The 20603-nt window shown below is 45.4% G+C and overlaps 1 protein-coding gene and 1 long non-coding RNA gene across 2 annotated transcripts in view; both read left to right on the top strand.

The window, feature by feature from the left end:
- The first annotated feature begins 8612 nt into the window (after positions 1 to 8612).
- LOC115076290 lies at positions 8613 to 14271 on the top strand. The gene is made up of 3 exons (XR_003852722.1): positions 8613 to 8942; positions 12147 to 12289; positions 14237 to 14271. It is a non-coding gene; the product is annotated as an uncharacterized LOC115076290 (long non-coding RNA).
- Positions 14272 to 14313: 42 nt separating this feature from the next.
- LOC115076088 (lipase maturation factor 1-like) overlaps positions 14314 to 20603 on the top strand; it is a 24914-nt gene continuing 18624 nt past the window's right edge. Inside the window, exons 1-5 of the mRNA XM_029577206.1 lie at positions 14314 to 14361; positions 14724 to 14817; positions 16140 to 16290; positions 16479 to 16656; positions 17143 to 17268. Coding sequence (XP_029433066.1) covers positions 16242 to 16290; positions 16479 to 16656; positions 17143 to 17268 — 353 coding nt within the window. The 5' untranslated portion in view covers positions 14314 to 14361; positions 14724 to 14817; positions 16140 to 16241. The remainder of the gene's footprint in view (positions 14362 to 14723; positions 14818 to 16139; positions 16291 to 16478; positions 16657 to 17142; positions 17269 to 20603) is intronic.

The raw sequence follows: 20603 nt of genomic DNA, 5'->3' as shown, positions 1-20603 counted from the left end.
GTGACTCCCGTAAAGGGCTCACTCTTCCTTTATTCTAAACACAGTTCTAGCGCAACAAAGGTTTATCAGCTGGTAGCCATGACTCTCTATGCTGTGGTCTGCGTATGCAGAAAAAAACATTCATTTTATTTTGCTTTTTTTTTTTTATTCATTTTTCTTTTTCTTTGATGTTTATATTTGCTTCATTTAGTTTATTTGAAAGTAAATAAACACCAAAGTGAAAATTGAAAAAAAAAAAAAAAAAAGAAAGGGGTTGACTGCCTTCCTCCCTCAGCAAGTCCCACTGCCCCATCACAGTTGCAATAAGCAAATTAACCTCCATCCTGCCAACATCCCATCCGAGGGGTTGTAGAATTTGAAATGGGGCGGGTGCAATCTCCAGTTACTCCTATCCCACCGGATCCCATTTTCTGAAGCCGGCACCCGTATAGGAGCAGAACGGAGGCAGGAGCGAGTGAAGGTGCCCCTGCCCCAGCTGGACGTCTCCGACCCCATGGATGCCTGGGGAGGGGGTGGCTGTGCTGGGGGGGGGGGACTTTGGCAGGAGGGGCAGCGGGCTGTGGCTGCATTCCAAAACGAAAAGGAAAGCCCCAGTTTCATTGGGTTTTCTTGTTTGTTTTTGAAACGACATAAAACGAAACAGAGCTTTTCGTTGCATTTTTCATGTTGCTAGGTCATTTCGTGCCTTAATGTAGGTGCCTATGATAACCGAGGCAAGAGAAAGTATAAAAGAGTAAATCCAGCCAAGGAGCTTGCAGCACAGACTCTGGATACTTGGCTTGCAGCTCCTAAGGGTCCCACATGAAGTCTGAGGTCGGTTGCTGGTCTCAGTCTGAAGGTTGTGTTTCCCATTTTTGAATGGAACCTTTTTATTCCATCCTGGTGCTGGTATGGGAAGGCGAGTTTTCTATCATCTTTGGACCTTTCCAGTTCTCATCAGGAAGGAAGATCAGAAGGGGTTCGTAGTTTGGCAGAACCTGCTAGCCACAACTCCAGTACCTAACTACTGCACCGCATTGCTTTGTGCTGTCCTGTTTCAGCACCCGACTTTAATTTCTACAGCATCGCTGTGCCCGAGAATCACGTATCCACACGTTCCTCTTTCTTACAGAGGAAGGACCATCGCCGCTCTGATGGCTTACTGGCCCCTAATATTTTTTATTTGGCTGGCAGACTTTCAGCATGGTCTGGAAATGTCATCGCTGTGCAGCGGGCCTTCTCCATCCATCCCTCCGGGCTCCCAGGGATCAGCAGTGCTTGGGAGAAGGGACTTTGCCCATGAAAAAGACGAAAGGGGAGGAGGTGAAAATGCACTGAAGGAAAGGGCTGCACTGCCTGGGAGAAGGCTTGGCGTCCCGTGGTGCAACCTGTCTGACATCGCAGCAGTAATCCAGTTACACAGGGACACTCTTAATCTTAGAGGTCAGACTGACCGTATGAAAAAGAAAAAGTTAGTTTAGCGAGCTGAAGTATCGCCTCGGCTGCTGTGGGTCTGCGCACACTTTATCCTTACATAAAGACCGGTCATTATTTTGGGAACGAACCCTCTGTCTGCAATGATTTGTGTTCATTTGTACAAGGAATAGGTCACAGGATAAGGACAGAAACCTCAGGACATTTCTATGGGGGACCGTTCCTTGCAGCGTATTCCCACAACTGTACAAGTAGAGGTCGATCTGCAATGCTCATGTCCTTGTCACAAACTAGGTCTTCCTCCAGACGTGTGCACAAGCAATGGATCTCTCAGTGGTGGAACCAGGTCCTTCTTTATAAAGGGTCTCCTCAAGGGGCCCCATGTGTTCTTCTCATTAGATCACAGTAGTCTTTGATCTGCTAGCTGGTGTGCACAGATGTTCAGGCATTGCCTGTTGACCTTGTCGGTAATAGTGACCGCATGGTGAGTGGAGCTAAGGAGAGGGCGCAATGGGACCCGGTAAGAGAGGTGGATGCACTCGGTTCAGGTACTGTGGCACAGTCGCACGTGCTGCACTGTAGGCTGCATGGCAGCACTGGGGTGGGTGGGTCCCATGCAAGGTACAAGATATCCAACAGAGTGAAGTTAGGCTATAGCAGGCATTACAAAAGCAGGATGCTAAAGGAACACAATCAGACAGCGTCCCATAGATCACTGTGGGAGAGAAAGCAGCTGGGATTCATTTCAGTGCTGCTCAGTGGGAGCTGGTGTGTGAACCCTGCACATTTCTAACTTGGGAAATCCCAGCACGTTCATGACTGGAAATGAGCGCTATTCCATATTTGGACTCTAAAAGGGACTCTAGTGAAGTTAATCTACTACTACTGCTGGAGTAATCAGCAGATTACCCCAAACTCCTTCAACTCTAATTTAAGATTAGCCAACAGTGGCAACCATGATTCATGCTGTGGAAGTGAGCACATATGAACATAAAAAAGACATCCATACATGTTTAATGCACAGATATAAAAACACATTGCCATACATACACACCAGCATCATCACTTTGATGTATTTGTGCAGGGTAATGTAACTCTTAAAATACTCAGCAATGTCCCATCTGCAGGGGCAGCTGCGCAATATAATATTAGCATTCTTATTTGGAAGTTGAAATGCAGAGTGTAAACAAGTGTGCATGATCATCCTATACCCTGGACGCGGCTGCATGCAAAGCTGTTTGAGCGAAAGGCGGAAAATGAAATTGTTCAAAATTACCTTATATTTTATATTATTAATTTTATATAAAAATAATTACATATTATTTGCAGGAAAACAGCACAATCAAAATAAGAAATAAGCAAGTCAAGCATCAAGTCATATAAGAAAATTATATAATTAAGAATCCCCTATATCATCTCCCAAAAGTGGAAGGACTCAGGAATTTGGAAGGCGAAGGTATCCCGGAAAAAATTAACAAAGCAGGCAAAGACCCAGAAGGTAGGAACACAAATATCCATATACGGAGATATTCTTCAGTTATACTCGCAAGTCATCCAGTACCTGGAACCTCCCTAATAAATCTACCTTTTGTAATCCTCTCCTTCCCAATATCTTCAGACACCGGGAACACTAAGTGCATCCCAGATCAGACAGCTATAATTGTTTATTTATTTAAAATATGTGTTATCTGCTCTGAACCAGTAACATTGCACACAGCCATGCACAGGAGCTGGGTTCTCTTCCCACACCAATCAAGGCAACATTTACAGCCTTACCCAACAACAACCCCCATTGGTCAGTCCCGGGCTCCATAGGAAACTCGCCACTGGACTATCACTGCAATGACTGGGGTGAACTGGGAGGGATGCAAAGAAGGATTGGACCAAAAATATCATAAGAAACCTGCAAAACGGTTTGTGAATTTATCAATTTACAAAGTTTCTAAGTTCTAGGCAGCTTGCAATGTAAAACAGTCATGTGCTGAAATGCCACATTGAGTTAATTACATTTTGAATGGATTTTAGTATTTGAATGATGCAGCGCGAGATCTGAATGGTCCTTTAGCAAGCAGAAAAGAAGAAAATTATTTTTCACTCAGTGCATAGTTAAGCTCTGGAATTCATTGCCAGAGGATGTGGTTACAGCAGTTAGTGTAACTGGGTTTAAAAAAGGTTGGGATAAGTTCCTAGAGGAAAAATCCATAAACCGCTATTAATTAATAAGCAATAGTAGCTTGTGATCTATTTAATGTTTGGGTACTTGCCAGGTACTTGTGACTTGGATTGGCCACTGTTGGAAACAGGATACTGGGCCTGATGGACCCTCGGTCTGACCCAGTATGGCATTTCTTATGTGTGTCAGCCTTTGGATTGCTGCGATCAACTTCCCGTTCCTCTGCAGTCCTATTTGACTAAGCCACAGCCAACACCTGATACCTAGAGGTGTGGCCTTGGGGGTAGCTGAAGCAATCGTCTTCTCTGCTGCTTCCCCTTGCTTCAGGTCCCCATCTGGTCTGAGGATTGACCCCAGATCAAGTCCCTGCCTGGGCTTCACCCTAACACAGGCCTCTCAACCATAACATTTACTACCAATTACAGTCCCAACACATCTGATGGTAATAAATCAAAATCCTCCATTGAATCCCACCTACCTTAAGTCTTCTCTGTCATTGCCTTGCTCTGTCTGTCTTGACTAAACCGGAAGCTCCAAAGAACAGAGACACTCTCTGAGTGTTTCAGTACAGTGCTGTATACTAATGATGAGAACGCAGAACTTGTAGTAAGGACACTCTTTGCTCTCCATTCGGATTTGCTGCTGGCTCTTTTGCGTGACATAGGGCTGTTTGCCATCCAGCTGTATTTGAGTCATAACAATGAAATGAGGTTTTCTCTCCTGTGGCAGAAACCAGTAATAAGAATGAGTTGCTTTTTTAATAACTAACAACCATGACATTTTCCTACCCTCAGCGTCTGCAATAGTCCCTCTCACGCTCAGCATCTGATGGTCCACCTCCTAAATTCAAATTCATCTGAGCCCTGAAAAGACTTGGAGCCAGGATCACAATTTGCTTATGAGCCCTCGAGCTGAGGAGAGATTGGTAAAGCAGCTGGGCTGTCACAGACAGGAGGCGAACTCATTGAGATAAGGACCAAGTCTGAGCTTTACCTACGCCATTCTCTTCCCCCGTAGGTTGAGCCTTTGGGTTCTGAGGCTGGCAGGACATAGGCGAGACAGGCAAGGCCAGAGAGCAGGCTGGGGTCAGGGCAGGCAGCAGACGAGCAGTGGATTCCAGGTGGAGATCGGGGAACCTCAGGATCCAGGTCATGGGTGAGGAACAGGTGAGCAATCAAAGAGCAAGGCTGGGGACGAGCTACATTTTCCGTTTTATTAACCATTCCCTTCCTAATAATTCCCAACATTCTGTTTGCTTTTTTGACTGCTGCAGCACACTGAGCCGACTATTTCAAAGTATTATCCACTATGATGCCTAGATCTTTTTCCTGGGTGGTAGCTCCTAAGATAGAACCTAACATTGTGTAACTACAGCAAGGATTATTTTTCCCTATATGCATCACTTTGCACTTGTCCACATTAAATTTCATCTGCCATTTGGAAGCCCAATCTTCCAGTCTTGCAAGGTCCTCCTGCATTTTATCACAATCTGCTTGAAATTTAACTACTGTGCATAATTTTGCATCATCTGTAAATTTGATAATCTCACTCGTATTCCTTTCCAGATCATTTATATATATATTGAAAAGCACCGGTCCAAGTACAGATCCCTGAGGCACTCCACTGTTTACCCTTTTCCACTGAGAAAATTGACCATTTAATCCTACTCTGTTTCCTTTTAACCAGCTTGTAATCCACGAAAGGACATCGCCTCCTATCCCATGACTTTTTAGTTTCCTTAGAAGTCTCTCATGCAGGAGTTTGTCGAACACCTTCTAAAAATCCAAATACACTACATCTACCGGTTCACCTTTGTCCACATGTTTATTAACCCCTTCAAAAAAAAGTAGATTTGTGAGGCAAGACTTCCCTTGGGTAAATCCATGCTGTCTGTGTCCCATCAAACCAGGTCTATCTAAATGTTTTGTGAATTTATTCTTTATAACAGTTTCCACGATTTTTCCCAGCACTGAAGTCAGGCTAACCGGTCTATATTTATTGCATCGGGTGTTAGCTTAGCACATCCAATATAGAGTTAACTGGTGCAGTGGCCCGAGCGCCCAATATTGCATCGGCCTGAGTTTGTGGCCACTGTACTTTGCAGATCCATCCTTTTCAAAGAGAAACCATCCATGTATTTCGTTCCACCTGCCCCTTGTTCGGAGCACCTCCCTAACTCGGCTAGAGGTGCATGTGTGATGGAAGCCAACAGAGGAGGGGCAGCTTCAGACAGACCAATTTACCCTGCTAAATGGCTCTGAAAGTTGCCCTCTACCAAGGGCCAGCAAAGAGTGCCTCATGTTGCCTGGGTAGTCACATTTTCATACCCTTAGTAAGATGCCTACATACTGATGTAAGACAATGATTCATCGCTTGGCAGAACCTCAACCAAATTATCTCCCGCTGCTGCCAGGGAGCTTGTAGAAAGGAGCTGAAGAGCAGCTTTCAGGCCTCCAAAAAGACAAAGCTTCCTTGGGATCATCTTACAGTCTTTTCCTGTTAGAATGTGCTAAGACAGATTAGGTAATACGCTGAGCTCGATAATGCAAAATGCATACGTTCCTGCATCAATAAAAGCTCCTTTCGGCAGGCAGGAATGTTTTTACTTTTAAGGTGATGGGAATTGAAATCTACAGAATTATTTTCATGATTAAGACGATCATGTATCTATTTCTGACTAATCACTAATAATTTTGAATTGACATCGTGCTTTCCATCCAAACTGATCACCACTCAGCACAGGGGATTGGAAAGGAAATGTTTCTTTTTTTCTAGCTACTTTCTGCACTCCGCTCTATCTTTTTCTTAAGGTAAAGGAGCACTTAAAAGATTAAAGGGAAGGGGCCCCCAGGAGCTATGTCACTGAAGAAAGCTGTGAAACATGCTCAGGACTGAAGACAGCATAAAGCAACTGGACAGAAGGAACTCCACGGACTTCATGGGGAGAGGGGAGCATTAAACCTGTTCTGAAAGGTGCGGCAGACAAGAAGGAACAGAATCTTACAAACCCCCAAAAAATCCAATAGGAAACAAGAAGGCAGCTGTGCTTCAGTGCGCTGTCTGGTACGTGCGAGCAAAAATATGCCTTATTTATAAAGTACACACATAGCATTTAAACTGCTGTTGCTGCACTTTCTCCTCTACAGCCTTTAGCACACAGACTGACCCTATACAGAGCCTCTCTCTCCCCCCCTCTGGTTTGACTCCTGCACCTCATGAGGAGCAGTGGCAAAGTTACACAGGTAACATTCGTTGCTTTTGCAAAATTTGTGGTTATGTGCGTCAGTCTTGGCCCCGCCCCTTTTCCACCTTCTTTATTCTGTACATGAGTATATACATGTACGTGCGACCTTCCTGGCTTCTTAAAATTGGCGTGGCTCACCCGTGGCCCACGTACGTGCATATGTGGCCACTTTTGCATGAGCAACGCTTTTAAAATCTACCTGTAAGGCTAGTGATGCAGAAAATCATGTGACTGAAGGACTGGGTAGATGCTGGCAGGCGTGTCGTGACAAGGTGGGCTGATATGTTTTGCTCTAATATGGCATAATAAAATATTACGAGGGAATGCTATCCAATGTCGGCAAATTATCCTCTAAATACAATTAAAAATGTTCCTTTATGGCTGTAGCACCTGCGCCATACGGTATCTCCCATGTTCTTTTGAACCCTATTGGTAGATTCCCATAGAGAGGTTGTGAGCACGCTGGAAGTTTGTTCAGTTCAATGAGCCACAAGCTGCAGTTTGGTGTTGCATTAGTCTGCATCACTTTGGCAGGTTACTTGGTTGTTTGTTTTTTAAGATTAGTTAATAAAAATGAAAGCTCTCTGTTCTGTGACCTGTCACCTGACCTATGGTTTCTAAAGATTCACTTCAACTTGAATTACTTTTTGGCTCAGAGTAGATGTGACTCGGTTATTTACACTTTCGAATAATAGAAGGACTAGGGGGCATTCCATGAAGTTAGCAAGTAGCACATTTAAGACTAATCGGAGAAAATTCTTTTTCACTCAACGCACAATAAAGCTCTGGAATTTGTTGCCAGAGGATGTAGTTAGTGTAGCTGGGTTCAAAAAAGGTTTGGATAAGTTCTTGGAGGAGAAGTCTATTAACGGCTATTAATCAAGTTTACTTAGGGAATAAGCACTGCTATTAATTGCATCAGTAGCATGGGATCTTCTTAGTGTTTGGGTAATTGCCAGGTTCTTGTGGCCTGGTTTTTGGCCTCTGTTGGAAACAGGATGCTGGGCTTGATGGACCCTTGGTCTGACCCAGCATGGCAATTTCTTATGTTCTTATGTAAGACAGAAAATGGGAAAACACTTTTTGCTTCTTTTCATACTTAAATAGTAATGGTTGCCTTACTAATATTTGGTTTAGATGTGAGGTCACCAAGTAAAAGGTGCTCAGCAAGATAGTTGTACAGATTATTGTCTTCCCCTCAAAGTAATATTAACAACAGTAATGCTGTAGGGTCCGAATTCACTTTCCCAGTGGCCAAGAAGGGAAAGTACTCCTGCCCAAGCTTATTTTTTTGTGCTTCTTAGTAATTCATTTGTGCTCGTACTCCACCCCAGGCTTTGGGGATAACACTACTAAGGTGCCGGGGATTCAGAGAGTCCAGTTCCACACATGCAGTCGAGCTAAGGAAGCAGGTAAACAACTACCCTGTCTTTAAACTCCAAGCTTTAATGAATGAAATCAAGTCTCTGTCCTGATTTCTGAAACAGCACAGGGACCAGCCTCGGGCCTCAACTCAAACCCTGCGTTTAATTATGCACCTGATCTTAGCTAAAAGGCTGAGAAATGATCTTCTACTACTACTCCTCCATATTTCTACAGCGCTGCACCTGGGGGATGACCCCCATCTAGTGTTAGGCGAAGGCACGGCACAGCCTTGTAGAGAAATTTATTATAAAGCCACCCAGGCTGCACGGTTTTCAAACTGAAATTTCTTGCCAAACGCAGGCCGTCCTGCTGCCAGTCTGCCTTGTAGTTACCACGCCCATAGTCCGCAGGACCTGCCCAGCGCTCGGCATTCTGGGACTCGTAGTCTCACTGGACCATAGCGCCCGCAGCGCTCGGCTTTCTGGGATTCGTAGTCTCGTGCCCTTCGTTGTGGAAATATTTTGTGCCATCGGTATAGCTTAAGAAACCCGCTGCCACCCCGCTCTCTCTCCGCTAGCCCGTTTTATTTCTAATAATGCTGCCGCCGGCGGTCTCCGCTTCCGTGTCCCGGAAGTGGTTAGGTGAACGCGGGGTTAGGCGGAAGTGACGGACGGAGCGGGAAGTTGGAAGGGGAGAGACGGAAGCCCTGGAAGCCGATCGCTCTCCTAGTTCTGCCTGAGAGGGATGGTGAGGGCTTGCTTTACGCTTGGAGTAAGAAAAACAAGAGGCGCAGAGCTGTGCGGTAGCTTTGATGCCCGTCCCGTGCCCCCCCCCCCCCCCTTTTCACTTCTCGTACCCGGGTGCCGCCGCCGCCACCCTCCTGTACAGCCCAACTGCTTCCCGCTCCTTCCCCCACCCCCGGGTGACACCGCTCTGCGCTCCCTTCCCCTCCTCTCCAGGCGACCTCCCGCCGCCAGGTAAGAACATAAGAACTTGCCATACAGGGTCAGACCGAGGGTCCATCAAGCCCAGCATCCTGTGTCCAACAGTGGCCAATCCAGGCCATAAGAACCGGCAAGTACCCAAAACCCTTTTTTTTTTTTTTTAACTCAGCTATGTTAACTGCACTAATCACATCCTCTGGCAACGAATTCCAGAGTTTAATTGTGCGTTGAGTGAAAAAGAACTTTCTCCGATTAGTTTTAAATGTGCCCCCTGCTAACTTCATGGAGTGTCCCCCTAGTCCTTCTACTATCCGAAAGAGTAAATACCGATTCACATCTACCCTTTCTAGACCTCTCATGATTTTAAACACCTCTATCATATCCCCCCTCAGTCGTCTCTTCTGCAAGCTGAAAAGTCCTAACCTCTTTAGTCTTTCCTCATAGGGGAGCTGTTCTATCCCCTTTATCATTTTGGTTGCCCTTCTCTGTTCCTTCTCCATCACAATTATATCTTTTTTGAGATGCGGCAACCAGAATTGTACACAGTATTCAGGTGCGGTCTCACCATGGAGCGATACAGAGGCATTATGACATTTTCCGTTTTATTCACCATTCCCTTTCTAATAATTCCTAACATTCTGTTTGCTTTTTTGACTGCTGCAGCACACTGATGCCGACCATTTTAAAGTATTATCCACTATGATGCCTAGATCTTTTCCTGGGTGGTAGCTCCTATATGGAACCTAACATTGTGTAACTACAGCAAGGGTTATTTTTCCCTTAATGCACACCTTGCACTTGTCCACATTAAATTTCATCTGCCATTTGGATGACTAATCTTCCAGTCTTGCAAGGTCCTCCTGTAATGTATCACAGTCTGCTTGTGATTTAACTACTCTGAATAATTTTGTATCAGCCACAAATTGATAACCTCACTCATCGTATTCCTTTCCAGATCATTTTATATATATATTGAAAAGCACCGGTCCAAGTACAGATCCCTGAGGTACTCCACTGTTTACCCTTTTCCAATGAAGAAAATGGACCATTTAATCCTACTCTGACACTCTGAATTGCATCATTTTAGCTTTCCTGTCCACCAGTATGTTAATACTTTCCATGATTACTTTTATTTCCAGATACCCACCTCAATAAGAACGAAATATATGCCACACTGAGTCACAACCAAGGGTCCATCAAGCATGTTTTTTCAAACATTTTTCCTGTCCCCACCCATCAATGCCTTGGCATACTTAAAAACATTTTTATGAACTGCCTTCCTGACCCAAGGGGCTGCCTGTAATGGTGCACAACAAAACATAATGACAATAACTCATCGCTCATAAGCTTAAAAACATAATACATACAAAAACTGAAATCACCTTTCTCATGATGACATAACATGCACACAATTCATAGTCTGCATTCACACTGCTCATTCACGTTACGACCCATAAAACGCTCCTCACTTCTCATCCAGTCCTCATTATCACTCTATCTACCCTTCCCAGCGCATGCCACCTTCTTTTTGTCCCCACTCATAAAAATGTAGAAACATGATGGCAGAAAAAACCCATGCAGCCTGTCTGGCCTGCCCATCTACCCAACTAATTCAGCTCACAACCCCTACCACTCCCTTAGAGATCCCAGGCTTTCTTATTTATTTATTTATTTAAGGTTTTTTATACCGGCATTCATGAACTCGTTCACATCATGTCGGTTTACAGAAAACAGGGGTGCGGATAATACAACCAAAAACATAAATAACGTGATGAAGAGAAGCAGTTACAATTAACAAGGGCTAATGAACTGGGAATGTAAGAAATAGAAGAGATAGAGGAGAATAATTATATACAAAAGTTCAATATAAATATGGTGTCTCATATGTACAGTCTCTGAGTAGAGAGTTTGTTTATGGTGCATCTTAGGTAGAGTTCGAGAAGGCTTGCCTGAAAAGCCATGTCTTGAGTCTTTTCCTAAAGGTTAGGAGACATGGTTCGTTTCTGAGTTCTGGAGGGATGGAGTTCCATAACTGTGGGCCTGCGGTGGAAAGGGCTCGGTCTCTTAAGGTGCTGTGATTAGTGGTTTTCGTGGGTGGAACAATGAGGCATCCTCTGTAGGCTTCCCTGGTCGGTCTTGTGGATTTGTGGAAGCGGGGAGGAATTTGTAGATCGATTGTGGTATGTTGGTGAATGATTTTGTATATCAAGGTGATGGATTTATAGATGACTCTGAAATGAATTGGTAACCAGTGGAGGTCTTGTAGCACTGGGGAGATATGGTCTCTTTTCTTAGTGTTTTCAGTAGACGGGCTGCTGCGTTTTGGACCATTTGGAGCGGTTTCTTGACTTCAGATACTTTTCTTGTCTCCACCACCTCCAAGGAGAGGCTACTTCATGCGTTCACTACCCTCTCTATTAAGAAATTTTCCTTGGGTTACTCCTGAGTCCCGGAAGTATCATTGTCTAAGATAAGATTGAGTAGGATACAGCCTTCTCTGTAGTTGTACTTAGATTGTGAAACTCCTTCCTTAAGGAGATTCAGCTCTGTAGGGATTAGATGATTTTAGAAGATCATCGGAAGACATGGATATTTTATCAGGCTTATACATAGATTGCATTTCTAGTTTTATGAGTTGATTGCTGCTAGTTCCAAATTTTTCTGAGTTATAATCTGAATTGTTTTTAGTTTGGTTGATTTTTTTAAGTAATGTGATATTCTATGTTGTTCATTTCTGATTTGATGTTATTTTTGGTGTATTATCAGTTATAAAATATTTTTCTATTTCTGCCTTGAGCAGATTTGTAACGATGGTTTAGAAATGTGATAAACGAAATCATTTGTATGATTTGAAAATGCTATGTGCATACCCGGTGATTTTTATAAATTTTTTATTAAACGTTTGCTGATTACTTTGGAGAGGGCAAGCCACTACAGCACTCAGGGATTAAAAATGCTGGCCCCTTTGAGGATTCATTGTAAGCAAATGCATGTGTTTTTCTTTGAGGTCTTCATTGAAGATGCGGTCTGGAAGTACAGAGATGGAACCAAGAGCTGCATCTTTCACATCGGAGAATAGTGTGGTGGTCATTAGTGATGACGAAGCAGAAAGCACGCTTGGTAATTCAGTAATATTTGTTGAATGCTCGGGTAAGTGCACTGTTCATCCTTTGTCTCTCACACACTTGGCTGATTTTAGGATTCCCTGATTCCGTTTTATCATAATGATGTAAAATTCTATTTATTTGTTATTTATTTGATTTATATTCTATGTTTTTGTACTTCAGAGTGGATTACATTCAGGTACTGAGGGAATTCTCCTACCCCCAGTGAACTTACAATCTAAGGGCCAGATTCATCATCTCCCAGAATGGGAGAAATGCCTTAGTGATTCAGGCCCTAAGTTTATAGGGCTCAGATTTAACCCAAAAAATCAACTTCCTTGCTGCATCAGGCCATAGATTGATGATCCGTTCGCTGTCCTCTAACAGCTGATCATTATGGATCTCTGCGCCTTCTCTCACACTCTGGCCACTCCCAACTTCATTAAAACAGTAATGCAGGGGCAGAGGTCGCTGTGTAGGCAGTGCTTCTGGGCCCTTTCCTCCGCACTGGAGCACTGGCTCCCTACTGTTGCCTGCAACCACCCTGTTCTCCAGGTTTCATGAGGCAGCACACCAGAAAGACCAATCACGCCCGGGGTCGCCCCTGTTGTGCATCTCCCTGTGCCAGCCTCCTGCTTCCTGGCTTCTGCTCACTGCTACCACCCTGTTCCTCCAGGTTTCATGAGGCAGCACACCAGACAGACCAATCACGCCCGGGGTCGCCCCTGTTGTGCATCTCCCTGTGCCAGCCTCCTGCTTCCTGGCTTCTGCTCACTGCAACCACCCTGTTCCTCCAGGTTTCATGAGGCAGCACACCAGAAAGACCAATCTCGCCCGGGGTCGCCCCTGTTGTGCATCTCCCTGTGCCAGCCTCCTGCTTCCTGGCTTCTGCTCACTGCAACCACCCTGTTCCTCCAGGTTTCATGAGGCAGCACACCAGACAGACCAATCACGCCCGGGGTCGCCCCTGTTGTGCATCTCCCTGTGCCAGCTCCTGCTTCCTGGCTTCTGCTCACTGCAACCACCCTGTTCCTCCAGGTTTCATGAGGCAGCACACCAGACAGACCAATCACGCCCGGGGTCGCCCCTGTTGTGCATCTCCCTGTGCCAGCCTCCTGCTTCCTGGCTTCTGCTCACTGCAACCACCCTGTTCCTCCAGGTTTCATGAGGCAGCACACCAGACAGACCAATCACGCCCGTGGTCGTCCCTGTTGTGCATCTCCCTGTGCCAGCCTCCTGCTTCCTGGCTTCTGCTCACTGCAACCACCCTGTTCCTCCAGGTTTCATGAGGCAGCACACCAGACAGACCAATCACGCCCGGGGTCGCCCCTGTTGTGCATCTCCCTGTGCCAGCCTCCTGCTTCCTGGCTTCTGCTCACTGCAACCACCCTGTTCCTCCAGGTTTCATGAGCAGCACACCAGACAGACCAATCACGCCCGGGGTCGCCCCTGTTGTGCATCTCCCTGTGCCAGCCTCCTGCTTCCTGGCTTGCTCACTGCAACCACCCTGTTCCTCCAGGTTTCATGAGGCAGCACACCAGACAGACCAATCACGCCCGGGTCGCCCCTGTTGTGCATCTCCCTGTGCCAGCCTCCTGCTTCCTGGCTTCTGCTCACTGCAACCACCCTGTTCCTCCAGGTTTCATGAGGCAGCACACCAGACAGACCAATCACGCCCGGGGTCGCCCCTGTTGTGCATCTCCCTGTGCCAGCCTCCTGCTTCCTGGCTTCTGCTCACTGCAACCACCCTGTTCCTTCAGGTTTCATGAGGCAGCACACCAGACAGACCAATCACGCCCGGGGTCGCCCCTGTTGTGCATCTCCCTGTGCCAGCCTCCTGCTTCCTGGCTTCTGCTCACTGCAACCACCCTGTTCCTCCAGGTTTCATGAGGCAGCACACCAGACAGACCAATCACGCCCGGGGTCGCCCCTGTTGTGCATCTCCCCGTGCCAGCCTCCTGCTTCCTGGCATAATTTTATATTTCTTTTTCAGAGGAATCGGCTTTGGAAGAGAAGACTCCTGAAGAGTGGTAGATGACGAAATAGCTGTTACATTCATTCAGTAAAAGCGAATGTGTTGCCCCATGCCAGATACGACTGCACGGCACATCCATTTGTGTAAGAAATCCATAGCAACACAAAGTTTACCGTAGTCTCGTTCAGACAGTCCACATCCTTATGGTCTTTGTAGGGGCGGGGGTTGGTCTCCAAATGGAACCAAGTGCTCAACGTCACAAAGACCTGAAGTCCTGGCCCCTTCTGTTCTCCAGAACAGACATTTTGTATTGCATTGGGAGTGAATAAGCCCTGCACTGTGCCTAATGCCAAAACAGATCTGAGCCATCGGTACGTAGGTGACACTCGGCTCTTTCCAGGGTTTTTTCTTTTCTGTAAATGAAACAAAACCAAACTTGGTGTGCTTGTTTTTTCCTGTAATGTACAGCAGCTTGAAACTTGTTCATTTTGTCAACTTTATTCAGGAGAACAGAATATGACGTGAGCGCTCCCTTAGAGAGAAATAAGGATGTGTGTGGACAGTGCTTCTGCTATCTGTGCGATAAACTCGCCTCTCTGGTAAGTGGGGTGGTTAACGTTTGATTCGGTGTTGGAACGTGGGGCTGAGAGGAAGGGCGATGCCAGCTTTAAGGCAGGGCATGGTAACAGAGGATTCCTACTACTGGGGTTCTCCTCTGGGTGCTTGCTTGCATGATCCCCGTGTGGAAGTGTGCAGAAGAGAGATGGTTTTAAAAGCCCATACACGCTTCTCTGCAGACATGGCTTTTACAATTATCTTCTTAAAGGACTGATTTGAATATTCACTGATTTTCCACCTTTGGCTGTCAAATGGAACCAAACTTTCAAAACAGTTTGACTTTGAAGCGAAGGATCGCCAGGCACCATGGAAAACAGTCGGCAACTGTTCTCAAAAGCCCTTTGGAGAGAGTTGGATGAGGCCTGTACCATAGCTGCCCTCCCAGAATTGTTTCTTGGTGATCAGGGATGTGCTGTCATCACAGTGGCATTTGCTGTTTCTTTTTGTATCATTTCCCATCTGAAGTGATACAAAAAGCACAATTTTAACAAGTGCTAAATGGCTTTCTCGTGAGCTGAAATGCAAAACTGAAACAAAAAAAAAAGAAAAAAATAGTAAATAAAATGAAAACAAAATGAAGTAAAATGTTTCCACGCACTCCCCTGACACTCATAGTTTTATTTCTTTCTTCCTTTTATTTATGTATTTTTCTTTTAACTGTATGTTTTAGGGCAATAATCCGTTAGGTTTCGGTCCATACCTGCAGATATTTGCTCTTGACCACCATTTGGGTGCCTCTTGCTGTGACCCACAACTTGGTTGACGTTTTGAATTATAGTTGTGCAGGAAGAACGGCTGCCGAAAATTACTTTCTTCTTTAATTTTCATGTGAAAATGGTTGTTTTTAGTATGACAGAGTACATTTGTATGAAAAATAATAAAAGAAATTGTAAATGTTTCCATGAAAACATAGACTATGAAAGCAGCTGCGACCGCCTTAGGCCCATCCGCTGGGCCCAATTTTCATTCCTGGTGCAGGGCCCCAGACCCCAGTTACGATCAGCTGTGCAGAGCCCTGAAGCCACGAGGGGAATGATTAAGATCTTCTCCTTGTGTCTTCACAAATAGGGATCCTGCGTGCTCACCCCAACCTTTACTGAATTTCTTAAAAAAAAAAAAAGAAATTCTCCATTGGGAGAGTTCCGCTTTGGAGAAAAGACATGGATTTTAATTGTTGCTTATTTAAATGTAATCAAAGCTTAAGTACCATATGCTTTCTTCAGCCTGCACTGATTAGGTTTCTCGGATGTTGCTCTGTGTTTGCAATTGAAAATGTGCCTGTTTTTCTCGCCCGTTGTAACAGTGTCCATATTGGACCACCCCTTCCATTTGCCACTGCAATGCACACAACAAGAGTAAGTACTGGAAGGCTGCCCGGGACACTTCCCTGGCAGGTGTGCTTACCATGTTCAACCTGGACCTCACGGAAATAGACGCAAACCTTCGCCAAGGAGGTAAGCCATGTGCTTCAGGACGGTCTTTAAAATTTAAATAAACATAAGGTTTTAGGATTTTTATAACCTGTACTTCTCTCTATTTCTACATCTTCATGTGATTGTATGGGACTGCGTCTGTCTTTTCTGCTTTGGTGAAATTCATTAATGCGTTAATGTGAAAAATCCTGTACATTTTTCATTTGTAGGTAATTATTTGCTAAAATTTATGCAGACGCTCTCAGTGCAATATAACAGTTATTTAGCAGGAGAGCAAGTCGCTCGAGAGGATCTGTATCCCTGCATGTGCAGCTGTCATGGACAGAATCGGAAAGGCGTGGGATGCCATAAGTGCAGCTACCATCATACGGAGACGACGACATACAGGTGGCGTGTCATACGTGAATGACGACCTAGAGGTGGTGTCCCAGTATTGAGGGGAGAACCACTTAAATGCAGAAGGGAACTTAAAGTGCATTGTCTAGCAGAGAACTGAACCCAGACATTCCAGCCTTAACCAGTAGATTAAAATGTTTTTGTAAGAACATGTGTGTGTGAAAATGTTTAGTTTGCTTGCTTTTAATGGACTGAAAGTGCAAACAAAAATGCTAATTGAAAAATGTAAAAAATCAGCACTAACTGGCCCAAATTACAAAACCGAACATAAGAACGTGCACTGGGTCAGACCAAGGGTCCGTCAAGCCCAGCATCCTGTCTCCAACAGTGGCCAATCCAGTGATTTGCAGCTTCCCCTAGGACTTGAGATCCCACTGCTAGCGTAGGTGAAGCAGCGTCACCCTGTCAGCCCATTCATTTGTTTGTCAGCCACTGTTGTCCTAACCAGCTTTTCTCCCTTTCATCTTCCCCTTCTAGCTATTCTCCTTTGCATGATATGGTGAGTGAGTTTCTAACTCAAGCAGAGCAAGAGAATCCAGAAACCGCAGCTGTCATGTTTTTGGGGGTAGCCAAGGAGCTAATGCTTCAGAAAGAGCCTCCGCAGTGAGTATTCCTCCTCCAGGAGGGAGCCTGGTTTGCAGGGAACACAAATCCTGTTGCTAGCACTTACTCTCGGCACAGAGCTGGTTATTTTAGTAGAAATATTTCTTCAAATTAATTTCACCCTTGCTTCTGCCCTTACTTATAATTATGAAAAAAAGCATAATTTGACCATGGAAATAGGGGTAGATGAGAGAGGATTTCTCTAAACCTAATGTGATTTAATCACACTGTATACATCCTCTTTGGAGGTGGAAGGCCAGTACTGACTCTGGAACACATAAAAATAAGAACTTAAGAACTTGCCATGCTGGGTCAGACCAAGGGTCTATCAAGCCCAGCATCCTGTTTCCAACAGGGCCAATCTAGGTCACAAGAATCAAGTACCCAAACACTAAGAAAATCCCATGCTGCTGATGCCAGTAATAGCGGTGGCTATTCCCTAAGTCAACTTAATTAATAGCAGGTAATGGACTTCTCCTCCAAGAACTTATCCAATCCTTTTTTAAACACAGCTACACTAACTGCATAACCACATCCTGGCAACAAATTCCAGAGTTTAATTGTGCGTTGAGTAAAAAGAATTTTCTCCGATTAGTTTTAAATGTGCCACATGCTAACTTCATGGAGTGCCCCTAGTCTTCTATATCCGAAAGAGTAAACAACCGATTCACATCTACCCGTTCTAGACCTCTCATGATTTTAAACCTCTATCATATCCCCCCTCAGTCGTCTCTTGTCCAAGCTGAAAAGTCCTAACCTCTTTAATCTTTCCTATAATATGAAATAAGAACATAAGGTTTGCTATATTGGGTCTGACCAAGGTCCATCAAGCCCAGTATCTTGTTTCCAACAGTGGTCAATCCAGGTCATCTCAGAGACATTTCAGTCATATGATGTGCATTCTGGATATTTTCTAGACATTCTGATGGACATATTTGGCTCTAATTACCCACCTTTCCTAAACCATACTCAAAGCGAGTTCCTGTTCATACCCCCAGATCAGTCCAGTCTCCTGGGTTTTGCCTCCCTGCCAGCAGATGGAGACAGAGAAGAAAAGCTTTACTGATACTCTTCCTTAACCTAGAGTGCTACCTGCAGTCCTTCAGTATTTCTCTCTCCAGCAGATGGCAGAGGTTTAAACTTGCAGTCTGAACTTACTTTAAAAAGTTCACCTCAGGAGGTTTTTTGAGGTTTCTGCTTCGGGTATCCAGGCTGTGGTATGCAGAGAACTTGTTTGTGCTGGGTTCAGTGGTTACAAGCGAAGGAGAGATTTTCTTCATCCTCCATGAAGCAGGCGGAACGCTTGGACACGCGGGAGCCTACGTGGCAGAAGCATTGTACCACTTAATTAGGACGTCATCCTGATGTCAGCGGCTTCGACCAGGTGGATGATAAGGTTAAGAGAGTGATCTGCGGATGTTTGGTAAAAGTCTCAGCTAGGAGCTATTCGGGGAGGGAGTGACTGGTGAAGCATCTGGGAGAGTCCAAGGGGCATAAATTGCCAGAAGACAAGACAAAGGGGAGAAGAAATCCTCTAAGGTCTGTTTGGGTTTTACAGACTAGAGAAGAGGCCCTTCACTAGTACAAAGGCAAAGCTTGGGCAGGACCAGGGGAGCTAAGTCCACTCTTCACTTCTGGTGACTGGGGGCAATTAGCCTACATTTCCGTGGAGTGGACCAAAATCACAACTGAGCAGGGAGTTGTAGGCGTGATAAAAGACGGCTATGCATTAGAATTTGCTCACAGGATATGGGAAGCCGCCATTGTCTCGTCTTGCGCTCCCCATGCCAACAGGTGGCATTTTGCGGCATGCTGTATCGCTTGCCCCAGCTAGAGGTGAAAGTACTGCTTTTCCCGGAGGAATGGGGAAAATATTGGTCTTCCATTTATTTCGAGGTCCCAAAAAAGGAGGGGGATGTTCAGTCTAATTTTGGATTTAAAGAAGGTGACTGCGGCCCTGAGGGGGCCATGGCATTCGGTCATTGTGGCAGTTCACAGAAGAGAGTTCTGGCATTATTGGACCTCACAGAGACCTATCTACATATCTCATTTTCAGTCATGTGGGTTAATGACCGCACCATGCACGTTCACAGAGGTCATGGAGGCTGCAGCCCTTCAGAAGGGAGGAGTGCTGGTACGACTGACTCGTTTGGGCAAAGTTGGCGGACCTCTGCAGCTGGTGGTACAACGGGTCCTAGGGAGATTGAGGGCTCTGGCTGGGCAAGGAGCCTAGAGAAGAGTCATCTAATGCCATCCCGGACCTTGGCGTGTCTGGGGGGGTGTCTGGATTTGACCTCAGGATTGGCAGGGTATCTCACGAAGGAGAGGATGGTGAAGCTGCAGCGTGAGGTTTGCCACCTCTTGCAAATCAAGGTGCCCAGAGTTTGGGATTATTTACAGGTCCTAGGTTCTATGGCATTGATGACAGAACTGATTCCCTGGGCATTCGTGAATATGCGACCCTTCAGAGAGAGCCCCTCTCCCCCTGGATTCCATTATCAGAGGAGTTTCTTTCCTCTTCCACTGGTCTAGCCTATAATTCCCTAAGGGTAAGGTGCAGGGAGTGTGCCTGATCTCCCATCCGGATCTGGTTTAATTTCTTCGAGGGGGTTAAAACACTTGTGGCCCTGGTGAAGATGGTTGTGTCCCTTGTGGAATCTTAATTTAGTTCTGAGGGTGTTGTGTGAGGCTGCGTTCAAGGCATTGCAGAGGGCGACGCTAAAGGATTTTTAATTTAACAGGCTGAATGCAAGGCCATCAGGTCATCCACCATGCATGTGGGGCATCGGGTTCCCAATCTGCATCAAATCGGCAGCCGGTGTATTTTAGTGGTAATTTGTTCGGCTAGAAGAATGTCAGAGCTGCAGACTTTGTCTTGTGCAGATCCCTTTTCTTCAGCTTACGGAGAATGGGGTTTCGTTCTGAACCGTGCCCTTATTTCTGCCGATGGTGGTTTGAACAGTGTAACTCCCATTCTTTTCCTAATTTGGATGTGAGGTGGGTGGTGTTGAAGTATCTCAGGGTGACTAATAGTTTCCGGACATCTCTTTGTGCCTTGGAATGGACCAAGGAACCCGGTGCAAAGCATCCAAGGATAATTTCTGGGACACCGAGGTGTGTTCTTATCTCACCCATTCTATAGAGTTTGCATTGGCTCCCTATTAAATGGAGGATCTCTTTTAAGATACTAATGTTAGTTTTTAAAGGTTTGAATGGTGGCGTTCCTGCAAGTTTTAATGCGGTGCTTAAGATCCACTAGCCAAATGCTTTTGAACGTTCCTTCTCCTTGACGAATCTCGTGAGAGACTGTTGTATGTGCAGGGCCCTGTAATGTG

The sequence above is a fragment of the Rhinatrema bivittatum genome, chromosome 14 (genome assembly GCF_901001135.1).
Source record: "Rhinatrema bivittatum chromosome 14, aRhiBiv1.1, whole genome shotgun sequence".
Classification (NCBI taxonomy): Eukaryota; Metazoa; Chordata; class Amphibia; order Gymnophiona; family Rhinatrematidae; genus Rhinatrema; species Rhinatrema bivittatum.
Note: the sequence above shows the minus strand (reverse complement) of the source record. Positions and strands in the feature narration are given on the sequence as shown.